Source organism: Rosa chinensis, chromosome 5 (assembly GCF_002994745.2).
Source record: "Rosa chinensis cultivar Old Blush chromosome 5, RchiOBHm-V2, whole genome shotgun sequence".
NCBI lineage: Eukaryota > Viridiplantae > Streptophyta > Magnoliopsida > Rosales > Rosaceae > Rosa > Rosa chinensis.
Genome location: NC_037092.1, coordinates 62,130,123 through 62,156,421, shown reverse-complemented (window position 1 = coordinate 62,156,421; position 26,299 = coordinate 62,130,123). Strand labels below are relative to the sequence as shown.

General features: G+C 38.4%; 4 protein-coding genes across 8 annotated transcripts; 2 read left to right on the top strand and 2 right to left on the bottom strand.

The window, feature by feature from the left end:
- Positions 1-1,805: 1,805 nt before the first annotated feature.
- LOC112201672 (pentatricopeptide repeat-containing protein At2g28050) lies at positions 1,806-18,153 on the bottom strand. 5 transcript variants are annotated; one of them, XM_040507335.1, is made up of 4 exons: positions 16,043-18,153; positions 14,663-14,784; positions 13,320-13,589; positions 12,406-12,724 (listed from the first exon to the last, which is right to left on the bottom strand). In XM_040507335.1, the coding sequence occupies exon 1, from the start codon at positions 18,041-18,043 to the stop codon at positions 17,090-17,092; it is 954 nt and encodes a 317-aa protein (XP_040363269.1). In that variant the 5' UTR covers positions 18,044-18,153; the 3' UTR covers positions 12,406-12,724; positions 13,320-13,589; positions 14,663-14,784; positions 16,043-17,089. The 5 variants fall into 5 exon arrangements, with proteins under 5 accessions (XP_024198350.1, XP_040363269.1, XP_040363268.1 ...); XM_040507334.1 differs by lacking the exon at positions 12,406-12,724 and having other exon boundaries at positions 13,004-13,589; XM_040507336.1 differs by lacking the exon at positions 12,406-12,724 and having other exon boundaries at positions 13,004-13,589; positions 16,078-18,153.
- LOC112201673 (probable L-cysteine desulfhydrase, chloroplastic) lies at positions 8,402-8,961 on the bottom strand. Its single transcript, XM_024342583.2, has 2 exons — positions 8,680-8,961; positions 8,402-8,511 (listed from the first exon to the last, which is right to left on the bottom strand). Exons 1-2 carry the CDS (start codon positions 8,904-8,906, stop codon positions 8,484-8,486), a joined length of 255 nt encoding a protein of 84 aa, XP_024198351.1. The 5' UTR covers positions 8,907-8,961; the 3' UTR covers positions 8,402-8,483.
- LOC112163804 lies at positions 11,406-12,016 on the top strand. Its single transcript, XM_024300062.1, has 2 exons — positions 11,406-11,414; positions 11,516-12,016. Exons 1-2 carry the CDS (start codon positions 11,406-11,408, stop codon positions 12,014-12,016), a joined length of 510 nt encoding a protein of 169 aa, XP_024155830.1.
- A 5,485-nt stretch (positions 18,154-23,638) lies between the features above and the next one.
- Positions 23,639-24,250, top strand: LOC112163803. The gene has a single exon (XM_024300061.1). It carries the CDS (start codon positions 23,639-23,641, stop codon positions 24,248-24,250), a length of 612 nt encoding a protein of 203 aa, XP_024155829.1.
- Positions 24,251-26,299: the final 2,049 nt, after the last annotated feature.

Sequence of the window (26,299 nt, the reverse complement as noted above, 5' to 3'; positions counted from 1 at the left end):
CCCGGCTGGGAAGTTGGGGGAGTCGTCGGTGTGGACGGAATGGGGACTGCCGGAGAGGATGACAACGCTGGGGTTGAGGTCGGTGATGGCCTTGAGGGGGCTGGTGTAGGAGATGGTGAGGGAGAAGACGGAGAGGGATCAGATGCGGCAAGTGATGAGGTGGGTGTATGGGAGCCGTAGTCGAGGATGAAGACCAAGTCCGATTTCACGGCTTTTGGGTCCATGGCAGAGATGGCATGGCTATTGCAACTAATCTAGTTTTTTACGATTCTAGCCTTCTAGGGTTGGACGAACGGGTGATCTAACGAGTAAAGAGAGAGAAAAATGTAGTTGGGGCTTTTGGATTCGAGTACCCAAAAGCTACACTAGTTCCTCGTTCATAGATGGAGAAACAGCTATGGGGTGATGAGTTATGTGGGAAAGAAACAGCTAGAGCGGAAGAGTGATGGAGAAGGGGTGAGTGGGTGACCCAAAGAGAAACTCTACTCGAGACTTGAGAGTTTTAGCCCAAATGAAAAAAATATCAGGCTTAAGGACATGGGACTTTCAAAGGAAAAAGAAAATACCGAAATTAAAAAATTGATCGGACAACACAATTTCTTTAAATCTGTTGTTTGAATGTTACTGGTCTTTTGACTCAACTAGGGTTTGACCATTTTGAGAGGGAAATGGTCAAACGAGCATGGAGGGAGAATTCCAAAATTTCAACAATTTATATTCAGACAACAGAATTTTCTTATCACCGTTGTCTGAATATGACTACCTTCTCGGCTTCAGATGAATGAAAATGATAGTTATATTTCTATCTTGAACTAACAATGTTATTATGTTGTCTGAATGCCACCCTCTTATTCAAAATGAAAAAAGTGTGTTTCAGTGAGTATTCAGACAACATAATTACATTTTTATGTCGTCTGAAAAATTGAGACGACAGAAAATTAGGCTTCTGTCGTCTGATGTGTGTCGTATGATCACCTTTTTGGCATAGTGACACCACTAATAGAATGATTGCTCTGCAGCATGATAAAGCCTTTAGAAGCAAATGCAGGAAGGGAAAATTGTTTTGTAATGATGAGTTGGAGCCTTTAGAATATTAAACTGGAAAGTAAACTAATATAAGTACTACGGATAGCTCTAGCGAGTACCATGCTGAAATTCTTGTAACCCTCTTGATATTGGTCAAATATGATGGTGGATAGCCTTTTCCACAAGTGCATGTTTTAAGTGTGGGAAAAGGAATTCTGATTAGCTTTGTCCAAGGGAAGAACACTGATGCTGAGGAAATCTTCAAATCTATCTCAGTAGGTGAGAAGTACTACGTCTCTGGTGTTGAAATTTTCTCTCTTAGTTAAAGCCAAACTGTTCAATTCGATTCTTAAGAGTTTATTAGGATAGTGAATATTTCCACAAAGCATTGTTTGGAGGCTTTTTAATTCATGAATAATAACAAAAAAACAGTTCAAAATAAAGTAGAGAGTAATGCGCAAGGCTCATTTAATCCTAGTTGATCATACAGCAGACTATGAGCATATCACTTGGCCGTTTAAACAAGACAACAGAACAAGAACCCTAAACCATGTATATCCCACTTTAAGCCTCAGCTCACAGGTAGGGCCGTAGGGGATACTTATCACATTCAATCTAATCCTATCTATTTAAGAAATCATATTAATATAACTTGTACTCAGGTATCACCAAAACCAACTTAACATTGATGAAGCTGGAATCAATAATAAAGGTATAGTCATATAATTTGTCTTACCACGCCATACCAAAAACTTTGTTCTGTAGAAAGGACAGATATCCTCCATAATTGCTGCATTTCATGAAATGATACAAGTTTCACAATTGAGCCAAGTGAAACATTCTGAAATCTGGGGTGATCTGAAAGGGAAAAGAGAAAGACAGAGTGATAGATGAACACAATCACATCTGCCTTTTTGCACAATGCAGGTACTTTCTCTTCAATGTGTAAGCCACTCCAAAAGGACACGTCACCACTCCAGAAGGACACGTGTAAGCCAAAGAAGACCTCGGCCCCGGTGACACGCTGCCGAGACAATTTTTGAGCGAACATCTTTTGGCACGCCCAGTGGGACAACACTCGGTGAATGTTACCAGATCCCTACGCCAAGTCTCGAGGGAATCGTTGTTACAGGTGTAGGCAACAAGGCCACACCTCTTCTTTTTGTCCTAACAGATCAAGCTACTTCTAGAGATCTCATTGTGCCCATGTCAAGTCTCCCAATGACATCAGTTCAATCATCGGCTTCGACATTAAGTGGGATCTCTACGAGTGGAGTCATGGCACGTCCTGCATCATCAGTCGCTACGACCGCCATGGTAGTGTCGGCCTCCACTACGATGAGTCATCCATCTTTCAGTCAGCAGCCGCAGTCACATATCGTCCAAAGCAGCCGCAGTCACATATCGTCCAAACCTCAGGGACAACAAATCGAGTTGATTTTACAACTGCGGCTGGTACTCGACCGTATAATCCTGTAACTTATCCATGAGGCCTGCCACCTGGGTATACCCCTCCTTATGAGTCAGTAGGTGTACCAGCAGCTACAGCCAGTACCGGATCGTTCCCTTGGAGATTCTCTCCGGGCTATAATCCGTTATATGAGCCGCTTAACGCGTCTGCAAGTGTTGGTACAGGACAGACTCTGTTGCCAACAAGATTTAATCCATTGTATGAATTAGTACCTACGAGCGCACCAGCAACCATTGCGGCAGATGTATCTTGGAAGAGTCTTAACAATGATCTTGACAACGTTGACGATGGCATCGGTCGGATGGGTCAAAGTTTTGAAAATTGTTTTACTCAGCTCGACCGCAATCTTGTTTTACTCGGCCGTTATTAAATCGGTAGAGAATAAATGACCCACAAGTCATAATGAATGACCGCGGCTAATTAGCCGTGACACATCAAAGAGGTTGATTGTCAGGAGAAACGTTACCGAAGTTTGGGGCAATTAACTTGAATGAGCATTAGGAGGTGTTATTGCCAATCATCAGTTACAAGACCTGATTGATTGGTCATGATAGAATCAATCATTGATAACGATATCACAAACATGAATACTGTTCTATTTGTAATCAATGCGGTCTTAACTGTAAAGGCTAAAATTGTTTCTTTTCCTTCATTCAGTAGTTTAGCTTCACTATAAAAAGGACCATAGGATTCATTGTTAGAGGTCCTCGACCAAACGCTCTACGCGATTACACAAATTTTATCTCAATACATTTCAACATTTCAGCAACACTTATCAATCTTTACGTGTTTATTTTATCGCTTTCTTTACTGGTATTTATCTTTCATGCACTTTACTTTGTTGCTCTTTACATTCAAGCAGTTTATCTTCCTGCACTTTACATTCCTGCACTTTACTTTGCCTTTACTTGCACTTTTATTTTCTGTTGTTTACTTTACCTTATTTACTTTATACAAAATACAAAATCACAAAAAGAATCATCATCACTTCAATTTCACCTCAATCACCGAGTTACACAGCACTGCGGCTAGATAAGGTCGATCCGTGCTAAAGTCCTTGCATTCAAAGCAGAGAGAACCCTGTGGCCGAGATCGATCCTTCCTCGGCCCACAATCAACTGATCAGAAGTCAGATAGGCGCAAGATCTACAATCTAGAACAAAACCTCGCTTGGCCTACCGGCCGCGAGTTGGCACTCCCGCGCACACGTCACCACTCCAGAAGGACACGTGTAAGCCAAAGAAGACCTCGGCCCAGTGACACGCGGCCGAGACAATTTTTGAGCGAACAGTAGTGTATTCATTTTGGTTCACTTGAGGGCAATAATATGATTATTGGGGCAATAATATGAGTATTGTAGGGCAATAATAAGATTAATGAGGGGCAATAAAATGTTTATTAGGGCAATAATAAGATTATTGGGTGGCAATAATAAAATTATTTATTTAGATAAACCTCCGAAATCTTTCAAATTTCGAAACATCTTCATTTTTCACTAATTATTGATCCCCGTTAACAAGTTTATTGGGGGGCAGTAATATGATTACTGGGTATTATTGGGGAGTAATAAAATCAGACGCGGGAATCCGGTCACCAGTCCGGTAGTCGGATTCGGGATTCAGGTCCCCGGATTCCGGTCATCGGTCGCCGGAGTCTGCGGCCGGCCACTGGTCACCAGAGCATAGCAAGGTGGAGGATGACTTTTCTCTCTAAGTGAGAAAGAAGGAGAGGGCAAAAAAGTCCCAAAAATAAATAAAAAGAATAAAAAAAGAATTAATTGGGTATTAGGGAAATAATCCCTTAGAGTATTTTGGGTAAATGTGGTTAAAAAAATGTTAGTGGAGCAAGTGGGCAATTTTTAAGCTGAAATTGGGTAAATGATCATTTCCCCTTTTTTTTGTTTTACCACATCTTAACGACGTTAACATTCAATTGAGAAAAAATAGTGTAGAAATGAATGTTAGCTTATGTGGCACAATAAAAGAGGAGAGAAAGACCAATAATATAAGGGATATGAGAAGTGCATCCAATAAGAGGAAGAAAAGAGGAGAGAAAGACCAATAATCACTACTACAAAAAGGTCATCAGACGACGGTGGATTTCTGTTGTGTGATGACCAAGCTCACCGTGGTCTAAGCGAGTGTTGTGTGATTGAAAAATCACACAACGGTAATTCCACCTTTGTCTAACATTAGTTTTCTCAACAGAAAAGTTATTTTTCTGTTGTGTGAATTCTGCGAAGCAGGTGCCTGCCATGGCATGCGCAGGGATGCCTCGGTCATTCACACAACAGAAAAAGAAATTTTGCCGTTGTGTGAGATTCATAACACACAACGGGTATAACTTATTATTTGTTGTGTGATATTCATAACACACAACGGGTATAACTTATTCTTTGTTGTGTGAGATTCATAAGACACAACGGGTATAACTTATTCTTTGTTGTCTGAGACTAATAACATACAACAGATGTAACTCATTCTTTATTGTCTGAGGTAAGTAACACACAACGGAAGTGAAATTATCTCCCTTGTCTGTTGGTTACTCAGACAACAGAAATGATTTTATTTCCGTTGTGTGTTTGAATCTCACACAACAGAAGTTTATTTTCTTTTGTTGTTTGTTGTTAGTTCACACAACAAATTCTTTTTATCATCCATTGTGTGAGCAACATTAGGTTTGTTGTCTGAGCTTGGTTCTCACAACATTGTTTTGAGCTGTTATTTGTTCATTATGTATTCCATACCTGGAATATCTTTTCATAAATAATGCTCCATATTACCACATAAACCCACACTAATCCATATCATATAAGTTTTTCAAACATTCAAGTTATTAGATAATGTACCAAACAAGCCTTCCTAGCTACTACCTACACATGAATCAAACTTGGTAGCTCATATGCTGAAAGGAGGTAATCCATAGCACTTGCTTCTCGAGCTCTAAGATCCCAGTCCAAAACTCATTTACGTTGCTTCTCGAGCTTTGGATCATTACCGCAGAGTGGGCATCCTTGTTATGGCTCTAATGTCTTCCTTCCCAGTCCTCACTGTCATAATTGAAGACTGTTGAAAACCAGAAAAACGTTAATTAGAGTAAATAAGAACAGCATCCTTAATATGGGCAATTGTATGATCATTAGGCCCTGCACCATTAAAAGTGAAAATAAGAATTAACTACCACATGACTTGGCAATGGCACTAAAATTATGTGTATCATGTACGCATTACCATGACAGGGATGCAAGATATATATCGAGACATGGATAGAGAACAAAATTGTATATAGAACTTTGCAATTTGCATGGAGCTACTGACTGAATACCTTTGATTAAGATTGTGCAAGAATGAGGGTTCTTCACATTTTCGACAAATGTGTACTTCTCTTCACCAAGGACGTGCTCATATACAAGTCCAGCCCAGCCAAGGCAATCAGGAGTTAAATCATCTACAGAGTTCATTTTAGGCTCATACAAGATTATAAACCAAGTCACAGTCATTCAGATATCTAGGAGTTCTTACCCTTTATGGCATTTGATAAGACAGTATTACTTAGATCCTGCACAATAATTATCAATTATATATCAGAAAGGATTTTCCAGAAACAAAATAGATCAGAAAGCAGACTTAAGATTTGTACATTGGCTTAGAACTGAGGAGCTTTTCCAAATAATGAGATTAACTTTAAACATTCAATCTGAATAGAACAGTACTACCAAAAAGTTTCTTCTTTTATCATGACAAACTGGGAAACTTTCTTATAGAACATCAAAGATAGAAAAAGTGAATACAATTATGTTCAAGCACCAAAAGCATATAAAGATTAGCAGTGATTTCCGATCATTAATTAATAGCAATGAGAAATGTGAGATACCAGATTAAGAAGAGTAGCCTTGCCCCAGCTGCAAGTTCCATAGTCACATTTCTCAGGAGGCCACCAATCCAAAGTTGCACAAACGTACAAAATCTTCATCAATTTTCCCAATGGTTTCTTTCCCATCAATTCTAACCAATGTCGAGACTGATTTCATAATAAATCAGAGAAACCGTGTCTAACAAGATGATGTTGTCTAGAAAGAGGGACAACTTGGAGATCTAAATGGCATGAAGCTAAAGGGCAGAATTAAGATGATGTTGATACAGTAGAGACCAAGTCAAGACAATTAAACCAGAATGACACATGCCCCAACCTTTCAAGTAGTATTTCAAGTTTTGGATCTGGATTGAGTAGACTGAACTAAGATCAGTTGTTGACCTACACTTAGAGGGTGGACTGTATCGCAGAATCCGGTATATTCCAATACTAGCTTCAGGATAAGTGTAGGATCCTTGGGAATAGTTACTAAAATCAACGCTACATCCAGTTAAAATTAAGAAAGAACAATCAAACCAAACAATATCATTGACAAAATTGAAATCTGATTGACTAAAAGTTGTCCTGTTTGACTAGGAAATTGACACCAAGTACGTTTCAGCTCTGATTCGGAAACTTAAATTCTAAATAAATTCACTAGTTAAGGTTGGACTGGTGTTGCAAAAATGATATATAGTTGCATCAGAAGCATATATTGCTGGTAACATCATTTTTCTGGTTTCTTCGGTTAAATTTGGTTCTTAAATCAGTGACATAGCATAGAGATGCAGATGATTAATAAAGAAGTGGAGCAACCCACATTAAGAAAATCGAAATTGGCGTAAGGGAGAGTGAGAGAAACCTCGGGAGTTGAATCATCAATCATACGTAATTCGCCATTACTCTTACGCTCGAAGGCTGCAGCCTTTGGGGAACCCTGAGCACAAATTATGAAAGGGTATGAGAAATTGCTTACACATGAAAGGATTATATCACCATTTGTACAAAATTAAATAAAAATGTCAACTGAAATTAACCATATAAAAGTTGCTACCTCTTTCGATCTGACGTCCCACCACTCATGAGGCTTGGCAAGGAGATCTTTCCACACAAGGATATTTTTCCACACTAAGATATCTTTCTGTGATTCATTCATATCATCCTTCTCACTTGCCACTATAAAAGAGTATATATATGAGAAGCTAGAGGTTGTTAAAAGGAAAAGTAGGGTAGCAATTCAGTTTTAGACTATGATGCATGGTCAAGAGTATTAACTACAACAGTGCATCAATGTGGATGATGGCATCAATAGATGTATGTTTTTCTGCCTTTCTGCCTAGTATCACTGTTGGAATTCAAACTGAGTGATAGATTCCATGCCAAGCAAATTGTAAGTAGGAAGCCAAAGAACAAGACTTTGTCAAAATCAACAGACTCCATATGCGGTTGTAAAGATAATTGAAAACACTTGATTAACTCAACCTGGGCAACATCAAATTGGTAATCGGAAATTATTTGGCATCTCCATAAAGAACATTTTGGTTGTAAATATAATCTTTCCCATTTCAGACCAACCAAAATGTTGCCCCACCAATGACTGTTCTCAAACTCACTAGATAATTCCCAAAACCAAAATTAGCTAAACCAAGCTTCTGAGAATGGAGTTTAGTTCATTGCACATTGAAATTTACATGGACCAAATAAGCATGTCAGGTTCAAGGTTCTCTGATTTAAATACCTAGCATCCAAGTAAAGCAGAATATGTAATATAAAGTTTATGCAACATCTAAAACAATATTAGGGTCTGTTGTGTTTTGATATTGTAAAAACCTTCAAAATGAACTCTTCACACCAATATTAGAGGCATTGAAGTAATATGATCAATCACAGCTACCACCAGAACATATATATCTCGAAACCTTGTTACTGAAGCTAAGCGCCGATATAGACTCCTGTATAAACATTTCCACTCAGTTAACTCATTCTCCCAAGCATTTCACTTCACATCCAATATCACACCATATCTTCTCAGTTACAAAACAAAATTACCTTAATGTTGTCACCACTGTCCGTCCCGGCCACCGGAATAGTCCCCAAGCTCTGCCCATTCTTATGCCACAACGATATCTTCTTATCATCTCCGGCACTCACCACAACCAAATCTGCAAAATCACAACCCACATTAAACAGAAAATTCGCCTAAAAACTATTGATTCATAAAAACAGTTGCAAAGTTCGAAACCAAACGCAAAGAAATCTATAACCGTCTTCGAATTCATCAAAATCAAATCAACAAATGAAGAACAAGAGTGAGAGTGAGAGTGACTAACTGGTGTGGTTCCACTTGACGGAGTTGACGTGGCAACCGGGAGAAGGAATGTAGCCTAACCCTCCTACCATTAGCCTTCCCCTTCTCCAAAGCCTTCTTAAACTCGGTTACAATCTCATCGTTGGAATTCAAAGGAAACGGCAAGGGTACCTCAATGACGTGCCCGCCGGCGCGAGTGACGTAGGCCTCAATCGACTTCTTGACGGCGCCGTAGGCGTAGTGGAGCATGACGACGGCGTCGCCCTGCTCGAACTTGCTCTAGGAGAAGCCCCAGGCGGCCTGCTGGAGGACGATGGCGACGATGGAGACCTCGTCGACGTGGTCGGCGTTGATGAGGTCCTTGATGAGGGTGCGGGAGTGGAGGATGCCGGCTTGGAAGTGATCGGGCTGGGAGAGGTACTTGAGCTGCCAGCGGCGCTGGGCCTGGAGGACTGAGTCGGGGCAGGACCCGAAGCTGCCGTTGTTGATTCGGGCGACGGTGGGATCGTGGTGGGAGAATTCGGCGGCGATTTCGGAGGGGGTGACGAAGGAGAGTTTGGGCTTTTTGGAGGCGTGGGTGTTGGAATCGCCGTTCAGGGTGTGGTTGTGGTCGGGGGAGGAGGCCATTGCTGGGGGAGGAAGATTTTAGGGTTGGGGTTTGAAAGGGGGTGATGAGATTGAAGAAGAAGTGAGCATGAAATTGAGACAAGATAGATCGAGAGACTGAGAGAGAGGGGTTTCACGATTGGGAGAGTCGTGGGGAGGGGTGGTGGAGAGACGGGGGTTTCACAACTGAGAGAGCTCAAGAGAATTTGTTTCATTTTTCTTTCGACACGATGTGGCTTGGGCTGGGTGGGAGGCAAAATTAAACTTCCAACAAATTCTAAAGTTGCTCACACAACAAAAACATAACAAACTGTTGTAAGAGTATCAAAATGTCACACCCCGAATTTTGAAATAAGGATTCAAATCCGGAACATGACTAATAACAATACAAATAACGTTCTGAATTTTTCTCTCAGAAACAACCACACCTTACACCTCTTAATATTACATAAACCAAATCCTCAAGCTACTTATTACGTCACACTCTCACCAAATCAAATTGTAAAACTCAAATGAGTATAATTCTCCTCACAAAAACAAATGCTGTAAATCTAATACTAATACTCTAAACCGCACGATCACTGCCCTGATTCTCCTGACCTGTGAGATTACCCACTACACAATTTGAATAGTGTACCGGGAATTGCAACAACACAAAACCCGGTAAGCTTTTGACAGCTCGTGAGAAAACAAGAAAGAACTGTTGATTTATTATGTTACAATTCTTATAACTCAAGTAAACAATCAACAAATATTGCAGCATTAATATGTGAAATAACATTTGAGCAACACATGCTTGATCACAACCAACAAATATTGCAACATTAATATGTGAAATAACATTAGAGTAATGCATGCTTGATTTTCTTTTCACAAACACCTTCACATATTCAAAATATATCATAGATAGATATTTGATCAATTTCACTAACACCTTCACATATTCAAAATATATCATAGATAGATATTTGATCAAAATAACATAAGTACACTCCTCTTTTTAGTGAATTTTCAGATTAACTGGTAACAAATCATAAATCCACGTGTTAGGGTACATAATACCAAAACACGGGAAAACCAGGTTGACTGGTAACAAATCATAAATCCGCGTGCTAGGGTCCATAATACCAAAGCACGGGAATCCACATGCTAGGGTCCATAATACCAAAGCATGGGTAAGCCGCAGCATACCAAGGACACCCTCCAAAGTATGTATACTCAAAGTACCACCCTTCCTAAGAGTATAATAGTGCACTATCTGAAGGGACTAGGGCCCACAGCTTAACGTCATCATAACATCAAAACACATTTACCAGTAATTCACTTAAGCACGGGGTTGTTGTAATCACCCGGCTTCATAATTGTACTTTTCAGACATAATCAATTTCACAACATACAATCTTTACTGTTAGAGTGTTTTGGGTAAATGGGGTTAAAAAACTGTTAGTAGAGCAAGTGGGCAATTTTTAAACTGAAATTGGATAAATGATCATTTCCCTTTTTTATTTCTTTTACCACATCTTAACGACGTTAACATTCAATTGAGAAAAAATAGTGTAGAAATGAATGTTAGCTTATGTGGCACAACAAAAGAGGAGAGAAAGACCAATAATATAAGGGATATGAGAAGGGCATCCATTCAGTTCGTCAAAAGAGGACTGGTTTTTTTTCTTTCTTTTACCACATCTTAACGACGTTAACATTCAATTGAGAAAAAATAGTGTAGAAATGAATGTTAGCTTATGTGGCACAATAAAACCCATTAGATTAAAAGGAGGAGTAAGATTTTATGAAATTTATGTAAATACACGAAATCTAACTTTAGCGGATCCAAATCCTCATTCTACTCTATACCAGTTATCTCTTTATGGGAGCAGAGTTATTGATAGTCTATACCATTTTTTTGGGAGCCGTAATTATTTTTCTTATCCCTAGCTACCTAATATCTAGGTCTCTTTACAGCAAATCTATTTACTTGGCAGAAGCCATTTGGTATAAGGAAAAGGATAGTTACTTGATCACTACTCCTTAATTATCCTTATCCCTTAAGGAAAAGGAAACCAAGCTGACCTCATTTTCGTATAAATAGGACAAAAAGAAACCAGAGCCCTCACTCACTTCACTCGCAAAACAATCATCACAATGGAAGAGGTAAAGTTGATATGTCTTGATGAGCGTTGGGTCTCCATTGCAATAGACAATCGAGACGATCTTGGGATGTTGGGTCCCTCCACTTCAAGTTTCTGGAGCAGGTCTTACCACACTGCTCCAAAGACCAGTTGGTTCACATCGAGAAGAGCACCAAAGGTAAAGATCTGAGTCCCATCACCGACAAGCTGTGGAAGAAATTCTTCGAGAGAGATTTCGGTGTTAAAGCCACAGATGAGGTGATCGAGAAGATGAAGATCAAGAAAGTGAGTTTCAAATGGTCGGAATTGTACCACGCCAAGTTGAAGAGAATGGAAGAGGCTGAGAAAGAAGCGGGTGAAAGGTTGAAGAATCTGTATCAGAAAGAAAGCGCCCGGAAACGAAGCCGGCAAGTTAGGGTTTTGGATAAGGTTCCACCTTCTTCTTCAAGCAATAAAAGAAGTGGATCCAACGCAGGGAGCAAACTGATGAAGAAAGTGAGGAAAGAGTATCTGAATTGTTTGGAGGTGAAAAATCTTAAAGCTGTGAAGATGAAGAGAACTGCCCAGTGTTCTGGTCTCATCAAAAAGCCAAGAACGACTCTTCAAGCTACTAACGTCTTTTGAATCATTGATCAATCTTGGAGGTGGCTTCAATCTTCCCAGTTCCCACATAGCTAGTAATTAAAGAATATACGGAAAGATCAAGATTTTTTGTTGATTTCAAGAAAAAGAAACGAAGGAAACAAGGATATACATTTGTTTTTGTTCATCTCTTTCCTTATGTAACTTAACTTGTGACTAATGAAATATAAAGTTCTTCTTTGATGATAATTTGGTGTTTTTGGTTACATATATGAATCTGTTCTATTTGTGATCTGATCTTGGTATGTTCTGACTCCACCTTGCCTTTTCCATTTTGCATCCACGACACAGAATATAATGAAAAAATGAAACTAAAAGAAACTGTACGGTATCGAAGGAGGGATAATATATGGGAGGACTAGTACTTCTTTTTATCGAAGTCCACAAAGTCTAGAAATGCTTTTCAGTTTCGTCTTTCAAATATTAATTGTTGAACTGAATTCTTTCGAGAAATAAAAGTTCCAAGGATTTCCTGAGAGTGTACTTACGGGTCATTGGAGTTGATTGCCCAGATATCGTATGATTTTATGTAGAATGATAGGTGTATCTATGTTTTACGTACTATAATGAAAGGTAGCCAATGGCTGAACGCCTGAACATGAAAGTTGGAACATGTTGAGAATTCTCTGATTGATGAGCACATCCTGCACTCCATAAGTCTAAGCTGCTTGGTGCCTTGAGACTTTGCACCTGTAGATGAAAGAGAAAAGGCAAGCCAGTTAGCAACTTCATACATCTTCTGCAACGGCCTCATTTGCCTTATTAGTGAAGGAAGTAGAGGAACTAAAACTTCTATTATGGCTTAATACCTTTATGTTAGACTTCCCCCCATATCATACCAACTTAGGTTGGTAACTAGAGAAGTAGAGACAAAGGTAGAGATCTTTGTGTTACTTAACAAAGTGTGTTGGCTTTTGGAATTAGTCGTTTTGTATAATCTCTGTATGTTGTTGCAACAGTTGGCAAAAAAATAAAAGAAACAAATATGCATACAAGCTTGTAGGACAGTCATGTTATGTCGAATCTCATCATGCTGGTGTTATATGATCAAGCTTTTGAAAAGATAAAAAGAAGAAAAAGAATAATTAAAAAAATGAGGTTTAGTGGGTGAGAACTGAAGCTTGAACTAAGACAAATTCAAGGCATCATATTTGCAGCCATGAAGCGGCCCTTATCGAGTAGTAGTTAATTTATATGGAGAGTAGAGGAAAACGATCAAAAAATATAAAACCCTATTAACTCAAATTAGAGAGCAAAAGACAATTAACAATTGGATTTTACTCACCAAAAAAAAAACAAAAATCAAACTGAATACTGAGAAGTGTCCCTGAGAAATTTCTCTGACAGCGAATTTCTTTAAGACAGCTTGATGTGTCTTGGCCTCAAATGCCACTCCTTCCTTTGCCAACAAAAGCAATATAAGATCCAACTCCAAAAAGTTCCATCTCTTAGCACAAGCATCCACCATTTTATTGAAGGTAAAGATATCTGATCTCCTCTGCCAACTCTCATCTCCTTCTAATCTCTCTACTCCAACGCAGCTCAGCAACCACAACTGTTAAAGAATACAATGAGACCTTATTTAACAATTTGACCAATAGACACAAGAAATGTAAACGCAATTGGCATCCACCACATATGCTAAGATCAAGCAAATGATGTATAGGTCCTCTTATCAATCGAAGAGCCACTAATGTTCATGAATTAAAAAGCCTCCAAACAATGCTTTGTGGAAATATTCACTATCCTATAAACTCTTAAGAATTGAATTGAACAGTTTGGCTTTAACTAAGAGAGAAAATTTCAACACCAGAGACGTAGTACTTCTCATCTACTGAGATAGATTTGAAAATTTCCTCAGCATCAGTGTTCTTCCCTTGGACAAAGCTAATCAGAATTCCTTTTCCCTCACTTAAAACATGCACTTGTAGAAAAGGCTATCCACCATCATATTTGACCAATATCAAGAGGGTTACAAGAATTTCAGCATGGTACTCGCTAGAGCTATCCTACTACTTATATTAGTTTACTTTCCAGTTTAATATTCTAAAGGCTCCAACTCATCATTACAAAACAATTTTCCCTTCCTGCATTTGCTTCTAAAGGACTTATCATACTGCAGAGCAATCATTCAATTAGTGGTGTTCTCAAAGTTACTTTATTTTTGCATCAAGTTATCAATATGTTCTATAGGAAAATTGAATGGGATGAGAAGTCAAAAACAAATATGTTCTTACAGTCATGAAGGATGCACTTTAAATTGCAAGGGAATGAAACATTTGTTACAATATAAGAACAACAACCCTGATAATAACAAAAAAACAGTTCAAAATAAAGTAGAGAGTAATGTGCAAGGCTCATTTAATCCTAGTTGATCATTCAGTAGACTATGAGCATATCACTTAGCCGTTTAAACAAGACAACAGAACAAGAACCCTAAACCATGCATATCCCACTTTAAGCCTCAGCTCACAGGTAGGGCCGTAGGGATACTGATCACATTCAATCTAATCCTATCTATTTAAGAAATCATATAAATATAACTTGTACTCAGGTATCACCAAAACCAACTTAAAATTGATGAAGCTGGAATCAATAATAAAGGTATAGTCATATAATTTGTCTTACCACGCCAGACCAAAAACTTTGTTCTGTAGAAAGGACAGATATCCTCCATAATTGCTGCATTTCATGAAATGATACAAGTTTCACAATTGAGCCAAGTGAAACATTCTGAAATCTGGGGTGATCTGAAAGGAAAAAGAGAAGGACAGAGTGAAAGATGAACACAATCACATATGCCTTTTTGCACAATGCAGGTACTTTCTCTTCAATGTGTCCATGACTACTGCTTTATATGGTCAACATAATACTATTCCAAAACCAACATGATTCAAGAATACAGCACATCCCAAATATTCGAATTAGTATGGATCTGATAAGGCTTCAAAACTCAATTTATAAAAATAAGTAAAGTATTACATGTGTATTTGAATTTGCAGACCCATATTTTCTGTTACATTTCTCGACAATTCACAATGTTATGTAATCTGTGGCTAAAGGTACCTAATCTGAGGAAAAATGGAAACTATTTGACATTGCAAGGAGACTTGACCTATGGAGTCTATTACTTTTCATATCTTTTTCTTATTTTCTTCCAGTTTTAGCTACACAAAACCCCAAAAAGAAAAAATTGCACTTCTAGTGCTAGCCCAACAATAGCTAAGGGCTTGTTTTCAGTTAGAGATAGAAGCAAAATACAGGAGAGAAGGGAGGGAGGTAGTTTTTCTTTTTAAATTTTTTTACATTCATCATTTCTTTCTCCTTCCACCCTCCTTTCTCCTTTCTCCCTCTATCTTTAGGTAAAAGATGAAAATTAAAGACCCAAGCAAAAGAGAAAAACCTCTTACGACACAGGACCTAAAAAATAACAGATTTTACCCTCCCTCACTTGAATTGGAAATTAATATTTCCCAATATGTTTCCATTCTCACATAACTTGCATAATAATGCCTACAGATAGAACAAAGTAATATACAAGAAGATGAATAGGGAGATAGTATGGAATCCTCATTAGTCAGCCAGTATGAGTTATCTAAATTCAGGTCATGTAAAGTTAAATACTAAATACACATACATTGAATGACTAATGATTTCATAATGAATAGTAAAATTCAGACTAATGATTTCATACAACTCCGATTCGTGCATTACAGGTTGGTTTATTTCCATGTACTTCTTTTAGGGTATCAAAATTCAAATTAATAGTTGTACATCAACATATGACATCAGCTGCAGCAAATCATACTCAACATATAGTAAGTCCTATGTAGCTTACGCCACAAACTTTTATGTCTGTTAAAAAAGAATGCATTAACAAAGAGAAAACTATTCCATGAACACAGCTTGAGAAATGATGGAATGAAAATAAAGTTTTCAAAAATGGTTGGTTTCTTATTAAGTGAAAACAATATATTGCAATGGATAACAAGCTCAGAATTTAGCCACCTCAGATAAACCATCTGATGGTTAGCAAGCTTAACCTCTCTAAATAGAAAAATGCCAAGCCAGCAATCCTCTCTATATCCCTCTGTGCTCAATGTTCAACTGGATGTGAATCACTTGCTCCCCAGCCATCAAAACATAGTAATCACATAAAACTGCTGAAGGAAAGGGACATATGCACACAGCTATACTTTTATAGTGGTACCTTTATTTCTAAATCATATTCATTTCTCAATCCATTACCAAAGGGAGATGCAAAGTATACTAACCAGAAGGAGATTTAAGAATTGATCTTCTTCGAAGTTGTCACAGGCAGAGTAAAGTCACATAGTGATGACCTCAACTAGTATATTTAATCTTTCTTTCCTTCCACAGTCTTGAGAGTTTTTTGCATATCCACTGCTATCCGCACAAACCCATTTAGCATATTTCAAACTGGTTTACTATATATTCTGCTTTCCCTACCATAAATGTGCGATGACTTCTAAGATTATGATCCAGCTCCAGCATGCAATTCTGATCCTCCATCCCAATTCTGATCGAGCTTCATTCTCCCATGATAGCCCCTCCCCCGTTTCTTTCAGTATAAAACAGCTTTACAATCATAGGATTCTACCAAATTCCTTATTTCTTCATATATGACCAAAGTGAATCTCCCTTACTGCTTTTAATTATTATGTACAGCTGGCTGCTTCCTCGTCAAGTCCTATCCATTTTTCTTCTGTTTAAAGCCATTAGCTTTAGAACTTTTTTTCTCCATCAACGCATGTAACTCAAAAAGCTCGTTGGTCATCCCTTTGCTGCGAAAACCATCAGCCAAGATGTTGCAGTCATGATTGTCTAATTCAAATCCCTTGTTCTGCATCTCATTAACATATTGCATTGCCAGCCCCATCTCTCCAACCTTGCAAATACCATTTATTAGAAACCAGTATGTATCAGCATTCTGGAATATACTTCTCTCAGCCATCTTGGAAAACAAAGAAAGAGCACCTTCCAGAAAACCTTTTCTACAATAGCTATTTATTATCAAATTGAATACATGAGTTTTTACTTTCCATCCCTTGTCATGCATCTCCCCAACCAATCTTTCGCTTCTTCTACCTTCCCGGAGCTCGTGAAGCCATCGATCAAGAATTCATATGTCTTGACATCAAATGCAACTCCTTCCTTTTCCATCAGAGGCAAAATCAAATCCAACTCCGAAAAGTTCCATCTCTTAGCACAAGCTTCCACCATTATATTGAATGTGATGATATTGGGTTTAATTCCTCTACTAGCCATTTCCTGCACCAACTCTCTACTCCTTCTAATCTCTCCATTCCTACACATCCCCTCCACCACAGCTGTCAAACAATACACAGAGACCCCAGTGCCCGAATATAACAATCTATACAAGAAATCTATACCCTTTTCCACCTCACCAGCTCTGTTCATAGCAACCGAAAAAAAATTATATGTCCTCTCATCTATCCGAATCCCAATACTCTTGATGTGATCAAAAGCCTCCAAACCTCCATCGAAATTTTTGATATCAGAGTAAATTTTAAGCATCAAATTGAACAACTTGGCTTCAACCACAGGTTCAAGACAACACAGTTCAACACAAGAAGCAATGGCACGAAATGGGTACCTGGAATTTTGATCAACCGAGATGGACTTGAAAACTTGCTCCGCAAGTGTGATCTTTCTTGCCCTGATAAGCCTGCAAATGAGAGTCAAGTGGGCTTGGAGGTCAAGTTTGAATGAGATAAAGGACTGGTTTTTGAGGAGGAAGTTGAAGAAGACAAGGCATTTGGAGGCGCTGAGTGTGGGTTCTGAGAGGATGAGGTGCAGAGAGTTGGGGTTGAGCTTGGACAGGAGGGAAATGGTGGTGGGATTCAAGGGTTTTGGAGCAGCTGAGGGACTTGGGATTGCAGAGATTAGTTCACAGAATTCTTGAAAGGGTACTTGGGTTCTTACTTTCACAGTTTTCAGGGTTCGGAGGACGTTGTGGAACGACATCTTTGATTTACCAGATAACTGATTTTTGTCTTCCTCTTCTAACTGTTATGCTCTTGGTTCGTCGGTTCGGCTTTGGGCCTCTGTTTTGAGTGTCTGTTACTCTGTGCTTGTTCTCTGTACACTTCGGATTCTCATTTAAGGTACACTATTTCTAAGGACTATCACTAAAACTCAATTTTAGATTTAATATCAAGAGAGAGTTGAGATTCCAAAAATGAATTTTAAGTGTTTTAATCTTAATTCTTAAAATTAAATTCAAATGTGGATGACCACAAAATTTTTTTAATCACCTAGTGACCGTGTGATCATCACTGACCTTCAGAACTATTCATGTCTAAAGAAGCAAACGCTTATAGATATTATGAGCTAATAAAGACTGATCTCTCATCACAATAATCGTCATTGTCAACAAGCTATTGCTTGTTTGCAAACTGACAATAAGAAAACACTAAAAATAAAACTGATAGTCCTTAGAAATGGTGTCATAATAATGGCTTAATTATTTTTAGTTTGATCTGTATCTACTTTAATTCTGCTTGGGCACATATTGTGGTTTTTGACTTGAGTTTTTTGGCAACTATCTGGTATAGACGCTTATGACATCCACCTCTATGCCTTGTGGTAATCATTTGAAATAAGTAAGTTTTACATGAAGAAGATTGGCTCGGAAACTTTATCTCTTCTCTCTATCTCTCTCTTTTTCTTGCTACCCATTTTTCTCTTCATTCTTCTATTTTTCAAGCCACAACTTTATTTTCCTTTCTCCTACTTCTTTTTTTTTTTTTTTGAGTAAATGAAGATTTCATTGATAATCGCAGGCTAGAACGGCACTTACAAATTTTCCAGAAAATCGGAATCTTACACCATTCGCTTAAAACATTGAACCTCACTTAAACAAGGAGCCTAACAAACTACAACATTACCCTACAAAGAAGTAGTTTTCTGTGAAGTTTAAAGAGAAAACATCATAATCTGCAGGCTAAAAAAGTCAAATATAGACGTAGTTTGATGAATGAAGCCACCGGGGTCCCAAATACTAAGCCCTAGGGAACTAGAGCCCATGATTCTGGTCCACGAATGGACCTAGATCCAAGCAACATTCTCAAAAACTGTGGACACACCATTGGCCATCAGAATTGGTTTGGGCCTCAAATTGATATGGGCTTCAGAGTCAGTTTGGACACCCATTTAGAGTTGGGCCTCCCAACTGATACGGGCACCTAACCTGCCTCATCAGTGATGGCAGCCCTGTTCACCGCCATCAATCGGTGTGCGCCGCCTATCACCGTCATCTTAACATATTGTAGCATGAAATCAATCATTGTTGTGCGGCTAGCCCTTGCAACCAGAAAAACCTCAACTCCGAGCGCCCCCCCCCCCGCCGCCTTCAACACCCATCCAAAATTGAACCAGAGACACTCTTCTCTTCACCGCTCTCACTTCCAGAAGCATACTAAAAGCATTGCGTTGCCTACAAGCCTCAGAGGTTGAGATCCAGTCCACCCTATTCCACGCCAAAGATTGGTGACACCAATTTTGATCTTCCTCCTTGAGTCTGTCACAGTCTTTCAGGGCCTTGAGACGCCCTCTTGTTGTTTGCATCCTCCAACCAAAATCCTCCTTGAACCCATCCCGACTAGCGGACATGCCCATGGAGTGCAGTTTCTCTTGGGTGTTTGTCACCCATGGTTGAAGTTGAAAGGCTACAAAACAGCTTGGAGTTGTGGAGAGAAGAAATCCACTTTGCTTCGGCGAGGGACGTCGATAATGGAATCCCAAGCCATAGCGGCTTCGTTGAATTTGGGTGTGTTAAGGTCTTATGAAGTCTTTCCGTCATTGTGACCTTACCATCATTCCTTCTTTCTTTTACTTCTTATCAATTTGAGAGGCTATTAACCTCCCCGCCTCCCTTTCTTATCCTCAAAACCCGAGTTTGATGGGAACTTGAACTCTAATTGATCTCAGACCCAAAATGACAAACCTGATTGTCAATTTCAATTTTTTTTTTTTTTTTTTTTTTATGATTGTCTACACTAGTCTACTTTATGTACCATAGAATATATTTTTTTTGAATGAATGATAACTTCATTCAAGAGACACTCATGCCAAGAAGGTCATTACATACCCTCCTGCTAACTAGCAATGAACAGATCAAGGATTAATGATATTATGAGCGTACTATTTCCCATGGAATAAGAAAAAAATTTGGCCTTCTCAAATTTGGGCTCAGATTTGGTAAGCCAAATGGTGGGCCCTGCTAACGTTGTTTTTTTGTTTATTTAAGAACATGAATTTTACATTTAAGAAAAATCATTTTTCCTATATACATGGATTATTTATAATGTTACTAAATATTAAAATTACATCATTGTAAATATCTTATTGAGATCTTCAATATGAGAGGATGTTTAGAATTTTTAAAATAAATGTGTAATCATTAATTTTATGATATACTTATTTTCATTTAACTAAAACGACTAGTTTTATTGATAGCCTCGTCAAAACCATACTCGAAAATATATTCTGAGCTGGGAATTATAGTCATTTTCAAATTATAGCGGTTGGATGTGATGATATTTGATTTTTGGCTGACAGAATTTGGCCTACGGTGGCAGCACTGTTTTTTGTTGGTAGGCCAAAAAAGCATATTAGAGGAAATATTCTATTTTTGGTAAGCTAAAACCATTTGGCTTTTAGCCTACCATGGGAGATGCTCTTAGAGGATCCAAATCCTTCTAACTTTAGAGGATCTAAATCCCCATTCTACTCTAAACTGGTGGTTATCTCTTTATGGAAGCAGAGTTATTGCTAGTCTATACCATTTTTTGGGAGCCGTACTTATTTTTATTAACCCTTTATTTCCAGAAACCCTAGCTACCTAATATCTAGGTCTCTTTACACCAAAACCTAGATCTGATTTGCACTTATTTGAGAAATTGTTATTCACCAAATTCCAAATATGGAGTAACCTAGATCTGATATGCAGTAACCAGGTGAAGTTTTGACCTACGAATCTCAAATCCAAAGTTCTTAAATTGAATTGAAGCCTACAGAGTACATAGTCTGCCTCTTCTTTTCATCCATGTAAGGCCAAATTTCATAACCATATTTTTACTTCTTTTGTGTTGAAGGCGCAATACTACACAGGATTGTTTCATTGACAGAATTAATGTTCTCACTTTCAAAGCAGCCAGGTTAAAGGGAAAGCAAAAAAATCAAATCAAATCAAAATTACATGAAAGAATAATATATATGTAGAATAAAAAAGATTACTTGCAAAAGAGACACATTTTTGTTACCGGAAGACAGAGGAAGAGAAAGAAAAGAGGAGAGAAAGACCAATAATATATGGGATATGAGAAGTGCATCCATTCAGTTCGTCAAAAGAGGACTGGCTTTTTTTTTGGGGCCGTGACCACTTACCCAATTTCAGCTTTAAAATTGCCCATTAACTCCACTAAGAGTTTTTTAACCCATTTACCCAATCTAACAACTATTGACAGTTTTGCCCCCATTAAACAAATTAAAACTCATCATCTCTCTCCTCTCAGAATCTCTCTCTCTCTCTCTCTCTCTCTCTCTCTCTCTCTCTCTCTCTCTCTCTCTCTCTCTCTCTCTCTCTCTCTCTCTCTCTCGGTTCTGACGACACCAGAACAGCTACGTTAGATTCCTCTAGCCTTAGGTCATGGCCCTCCATGCCATGCCCATCGTCGCCTCTGACTCCGCCGACTCCCTGCCTGTCCTGAAACGCAACTTCTGCAGCACCAGTGATGTGGAGGTGCTATCCAGGCTTAGCCGGAGCTAGTTGTTGAAGGTGGTGGTGAACTCGCCGGTGGTGCAGATGAGGATGTCGGATCTCGGTGGAGCAGCTAGATTTGCTGAACAAACAGAGTGTCATCAGGTCCATGGATCCCTCAGTTGCACCCAACGTTCGATTGGTGCAGAGGTTTTCTCAGTTTCCTCCGATCTGGAGACGTCGAGAGATGGTGGCTGTGATGGTGGAGAGCGCCGGCGTGGGGCACCTGCATGCATGGATGAGGCCGGTACGGACGAGTAAGCAGGGGTGTTGCTGCGTCGGGGCTGGGACCTATAGGAGATGGGCTGCAGGTGAGCGACTGGAGAAGAGGGCCTGGAGAAGACGAAGGCAGTCCAGTCGGAATCTAGCTGGAGGAGCATGGGTGTCCACAGGGGAAGCGTGGGTGGCCGGAGAAAAATTTTGATGGTTTTTTTTTTTTTTCTGATTTCGATGAGAAGAGCTCCGAGAATGGGGAAGGAAAAAAAGGGAAAAAAAAGTGAACGTTTACAATTGAACATATAAATTGATCAATTGTGTCTGTAGTGTATTCATTTTGGTTCACTTGAGGGCAATAATATGAGTATTGTAGGGCAATAATAAGATTACTGAGGGGCAATAAAATGTTTATTAGGGCAATAATAAGATTATTAGGGGGCAATAATAAAATTATTTATTTAGATAAACCTCCGAAATCTTTCAAATTTCAAAACATCTTCATTTTTCACTAATTATTGATCCCTGATAACAAGTTTATTGGGGGGCAATAATATGATTACTGGGTATTATTGGGGGGTAATAAAATCAGAAGCGGGAATCCGGTCACCAGTCCGGTAGTCAGATTCGGGATTCCGGTCATCTGTCGCCAGATTCCGCAGCCGGCCACTGGTCACCGGAGCATAACAAGGTCGAGGATGACTTTTCTCTCTAAGTGAGAAAGAAGAAGAGGGCAAAAAAGTCTCAAAACTAAATAAAAAGAATTAATTGGGTATTAGGGAAATAATCCCTTAGAGTGTTTTGGGTAAATGGGGTTAAAAAACTGTTAGTGGAGCAAGTGGGCAATTTTTAAGCTGAAATTGGGTAAATGATCATTTCCCTTTTTTTTTGTTTTACCACATCTTAACGACGTTAACATTCAATTGAGAAAAAATAGTGTAGAAATGAATGTTAGCTTATGTGACACAATAAAAGAGGAGAGAAAGGCCAATAATATAAGGGATATGAGAAGTGCATCCAATAAGAGAAAGAAAAGAGGAGAGAAAGACCAATAATATAAGGGATATGAGAAGTGCATCCATTCATTTCGTTAAAAGAGGACTGGTTTTTTTTCTTTCTTTTACCACATCTTAACGACGTTAACATTCAATTGAGAAAAAATAGTGTAGAAATGAATGTTAGCTTATGTGGCACAATAAAACCCATTAGATTAAAAGGAGGAGTAAGATTTTATGAAATTTATGTAAATACACGAAATCTAACTTTAGCGGATCCAAATCCTCATTCTACTCTATACCAGTTATCTCTTTATGGGAGCAGAGTTATTGATAGTCTATACCATTTTTTGGGAGCCGTACTTATTTTTCTTAACCCTAGCTACCTAATATCTAGGTCTCCTTACAGCAAATCTATTTACAATTGGCAGAAGCCATTTGGTATAAGGAAAAGGATAGTTACTTGATCACTACTCCTTAATTATCCTTATCCCTTAAGGAAAAGGAAACCAAGCAGACCTCATTTTCGTATAAATAGGACAAAAAGAAACCAGAGCCCTCACTCACTTCACTCGCAAAACAATCATCACAATGGAAGAGGTAAAGTTGATATGTCTTGATGAGCGTTGGGTCTCCATTGCAATAGACAATCGAGACGATCTTGGGGATGTTGGGTCCCTCCACTTCAAGTTTCTGGAGCAGGTCTTACCACACTGCTCCAAAGACCAGTTGGTTCACATCGAGAAGAGCACCAAAGGTAAAGATCTGAGTCCCATCACCGACAAGCTGTGGAAGAAGTTCTTCGAGAGAGATTTCGGTGTTAAAGCCACAGATGAGGTGATCGAGAAGATGAAGATCAAGAAAGTGAGTTTCAAATGGTCGGAATTGTACCACGCCAAGTTGAAGAGAATGGAAGAGGCTGAGAAAGAAGCGGGTGAAAGGTTGAAGAATCTGTATCAGAAAGAAAGCGCCCGGAAACGAAGCCGGCAAGTTAGGGTTTTGGATAAGGTTCCACCTTCTTCTTCAAGCAATAAAAGAAGTGGATCCAACGCAGGGAGAAAACTGATGAAGAAAGTGAGGAAAGAGTATCTGAATTGTTTGGAGGTGAAAAATCTTGAAGCTGTGAAGATGAAGAGAACTGCCCAGTGTTCTGGTCTCATCAAAAAGCCAAGAACGACTCTTCAAGCTGCTAACGTCTTTTGAATCATTGATCAATCTTGGAGGTGGCTTCAATCTTCCCAGTTCCCACATAGCTAGTAATTAAAGAATATACGGAAAGATCAAGATTTGTTGTTGATTTCAAGAAAAAGAAACGAAGGAAACAAGGATATACATTTGTTTTTGTTCATCTCTTTCCTTATGTAACTTAACTTGTGACTAATGAAATATAAAGTTCTTCTTTGATGATAATTTGGTGTTTTTGGTTACATATATGAATCTGTTCTATTTGTGATCTGATCTTGGTATGTTCTGACTCCACCTTGCCTTTTCCATTTTGCATCCACGACACAGAATATAATGAAAAAATGAAACTAAAAGAAACTGTACGGTATCGAAGGAGGGATAATATATGGGAGGACTAGTACTTCTTTTTATCGAAGTCCACAAAGTCTAGAAATGCTTTTCAGTTTCGTCTTTCAAATATTAATTGTTGAACTGAATTCTTTCGAGAAATAAAAGTTCCAAGGATTTCCTGAGAGTGTACTTACGGGTCATTGGAGTTGATTGCCCAGATATCGTATGATTTTATGTAGAATGATAGGTGTATCTATGTTTTACGTACTATAATGAAAGGTAGCCAATGGCTGAACGCCTGAACATGAAAGTTGGAACATGTTGAGAATTCTCAGATTGATGAGCACATCCTGCACTCCATAAGTCTAAGCTGCTTGGTGCCTTGAGACTTTGCACCTGTAGATGAAAGAGAAAAGGCAAGCCAGTTAGCAACTTCATACATCTTCTGCAACGGCCTCATTTGCCTTATTAGTGAAGGAAGTAGAGGAACTAAAACTTCCATTATGGCTTAATACCTTTATGTTAGACTTCCCCCCATATCATACCAACTTAGGTTGGTAACTAGAGAAGTAGAGAGACAAAGGTAGAGATCTTTGTGTTACTTAACAAAGTGTGTTGGCTTTTGGAATTAGTCGTTTTGTATAATCTCTGTATGTTGTTGCAACAGTTGGCAAAAAAATAAAAGAAACAAATATGCATACAAGCTTGTAGGACAGTCATGTCGAATCTCATCATGCTGGTGTTATATGATCAAGCTTTTGAAAAGATAAAAGAAGAAAAAGAATAATTAAAAAAATGAGGTTTAGTGGGTGAGAACTGAAGCTTGAACTAAGACAAATTCAAGGCATCATATTTGCAGCCATGAAGCGGTCCTCATCGAGTAGAAGTTAATTTATATGGAGAGTAGAGGAAAACGAGCAAAAAATATAAAACCCTATAAACTCAAATTAGAGAGCAAAAGACAATTAACAATTGGATTTTACTCACAGAAGTTATTATCAGGGTTGTTGTTCTTATATTGTAACAAATGTTTCATTCCCTTGCAATTTAAAGTGCATCCTTCATGACTGTAAGAACATATTTGTTTTTGACTTCTCATCCCATTCAATTTTCCTATAGAAGAACATATTGATAACTTGATGCAAAAATTAAAATAACTTTGAGAACCACTATGCCAAAAAGTTAATCAGACGACAGAGTTTATCTGTCGTCTGATTGCATGATTTTCTGTCGTCTGAGGCGCTGCCGTCTCTTGTGCAATCAGACGACAGATAAACTCTGTCGTCTGATTGCACTCAGACGACAGACATGTTTTTGGTCTTCTGTTGTCTGATTGATTCCTCACATGTAAAGGTGTGTGTTATGAAGATTTCAGACGACAGAAATGTGTTACCTTATATATAAACAGACATCAACATTCTTTATCTTCTATTGTTTAATAGTAATTTCAAAGACAGTATTCATGATCTTTCTGTGATATGAATGAACTAAAGTATTAGGTGCTGAGAACTTATTTGTTGTCTGTAATGGTTATAAACTACAAATAATTGTGGTCTTAAGTATGTTTCAATTACATATAACTGCAGTCTGAAAATATAAGAAACATCAGTTATTTGTTGTTGTAGCTACATTTATAATTCGTTTTTATGTTGTCTGAATGTGTATAAAACAACAAATAATCCAACTATTATGTTGTCTATGTCTATTACATATAACAAATATTTGTCGTGGTTTTTT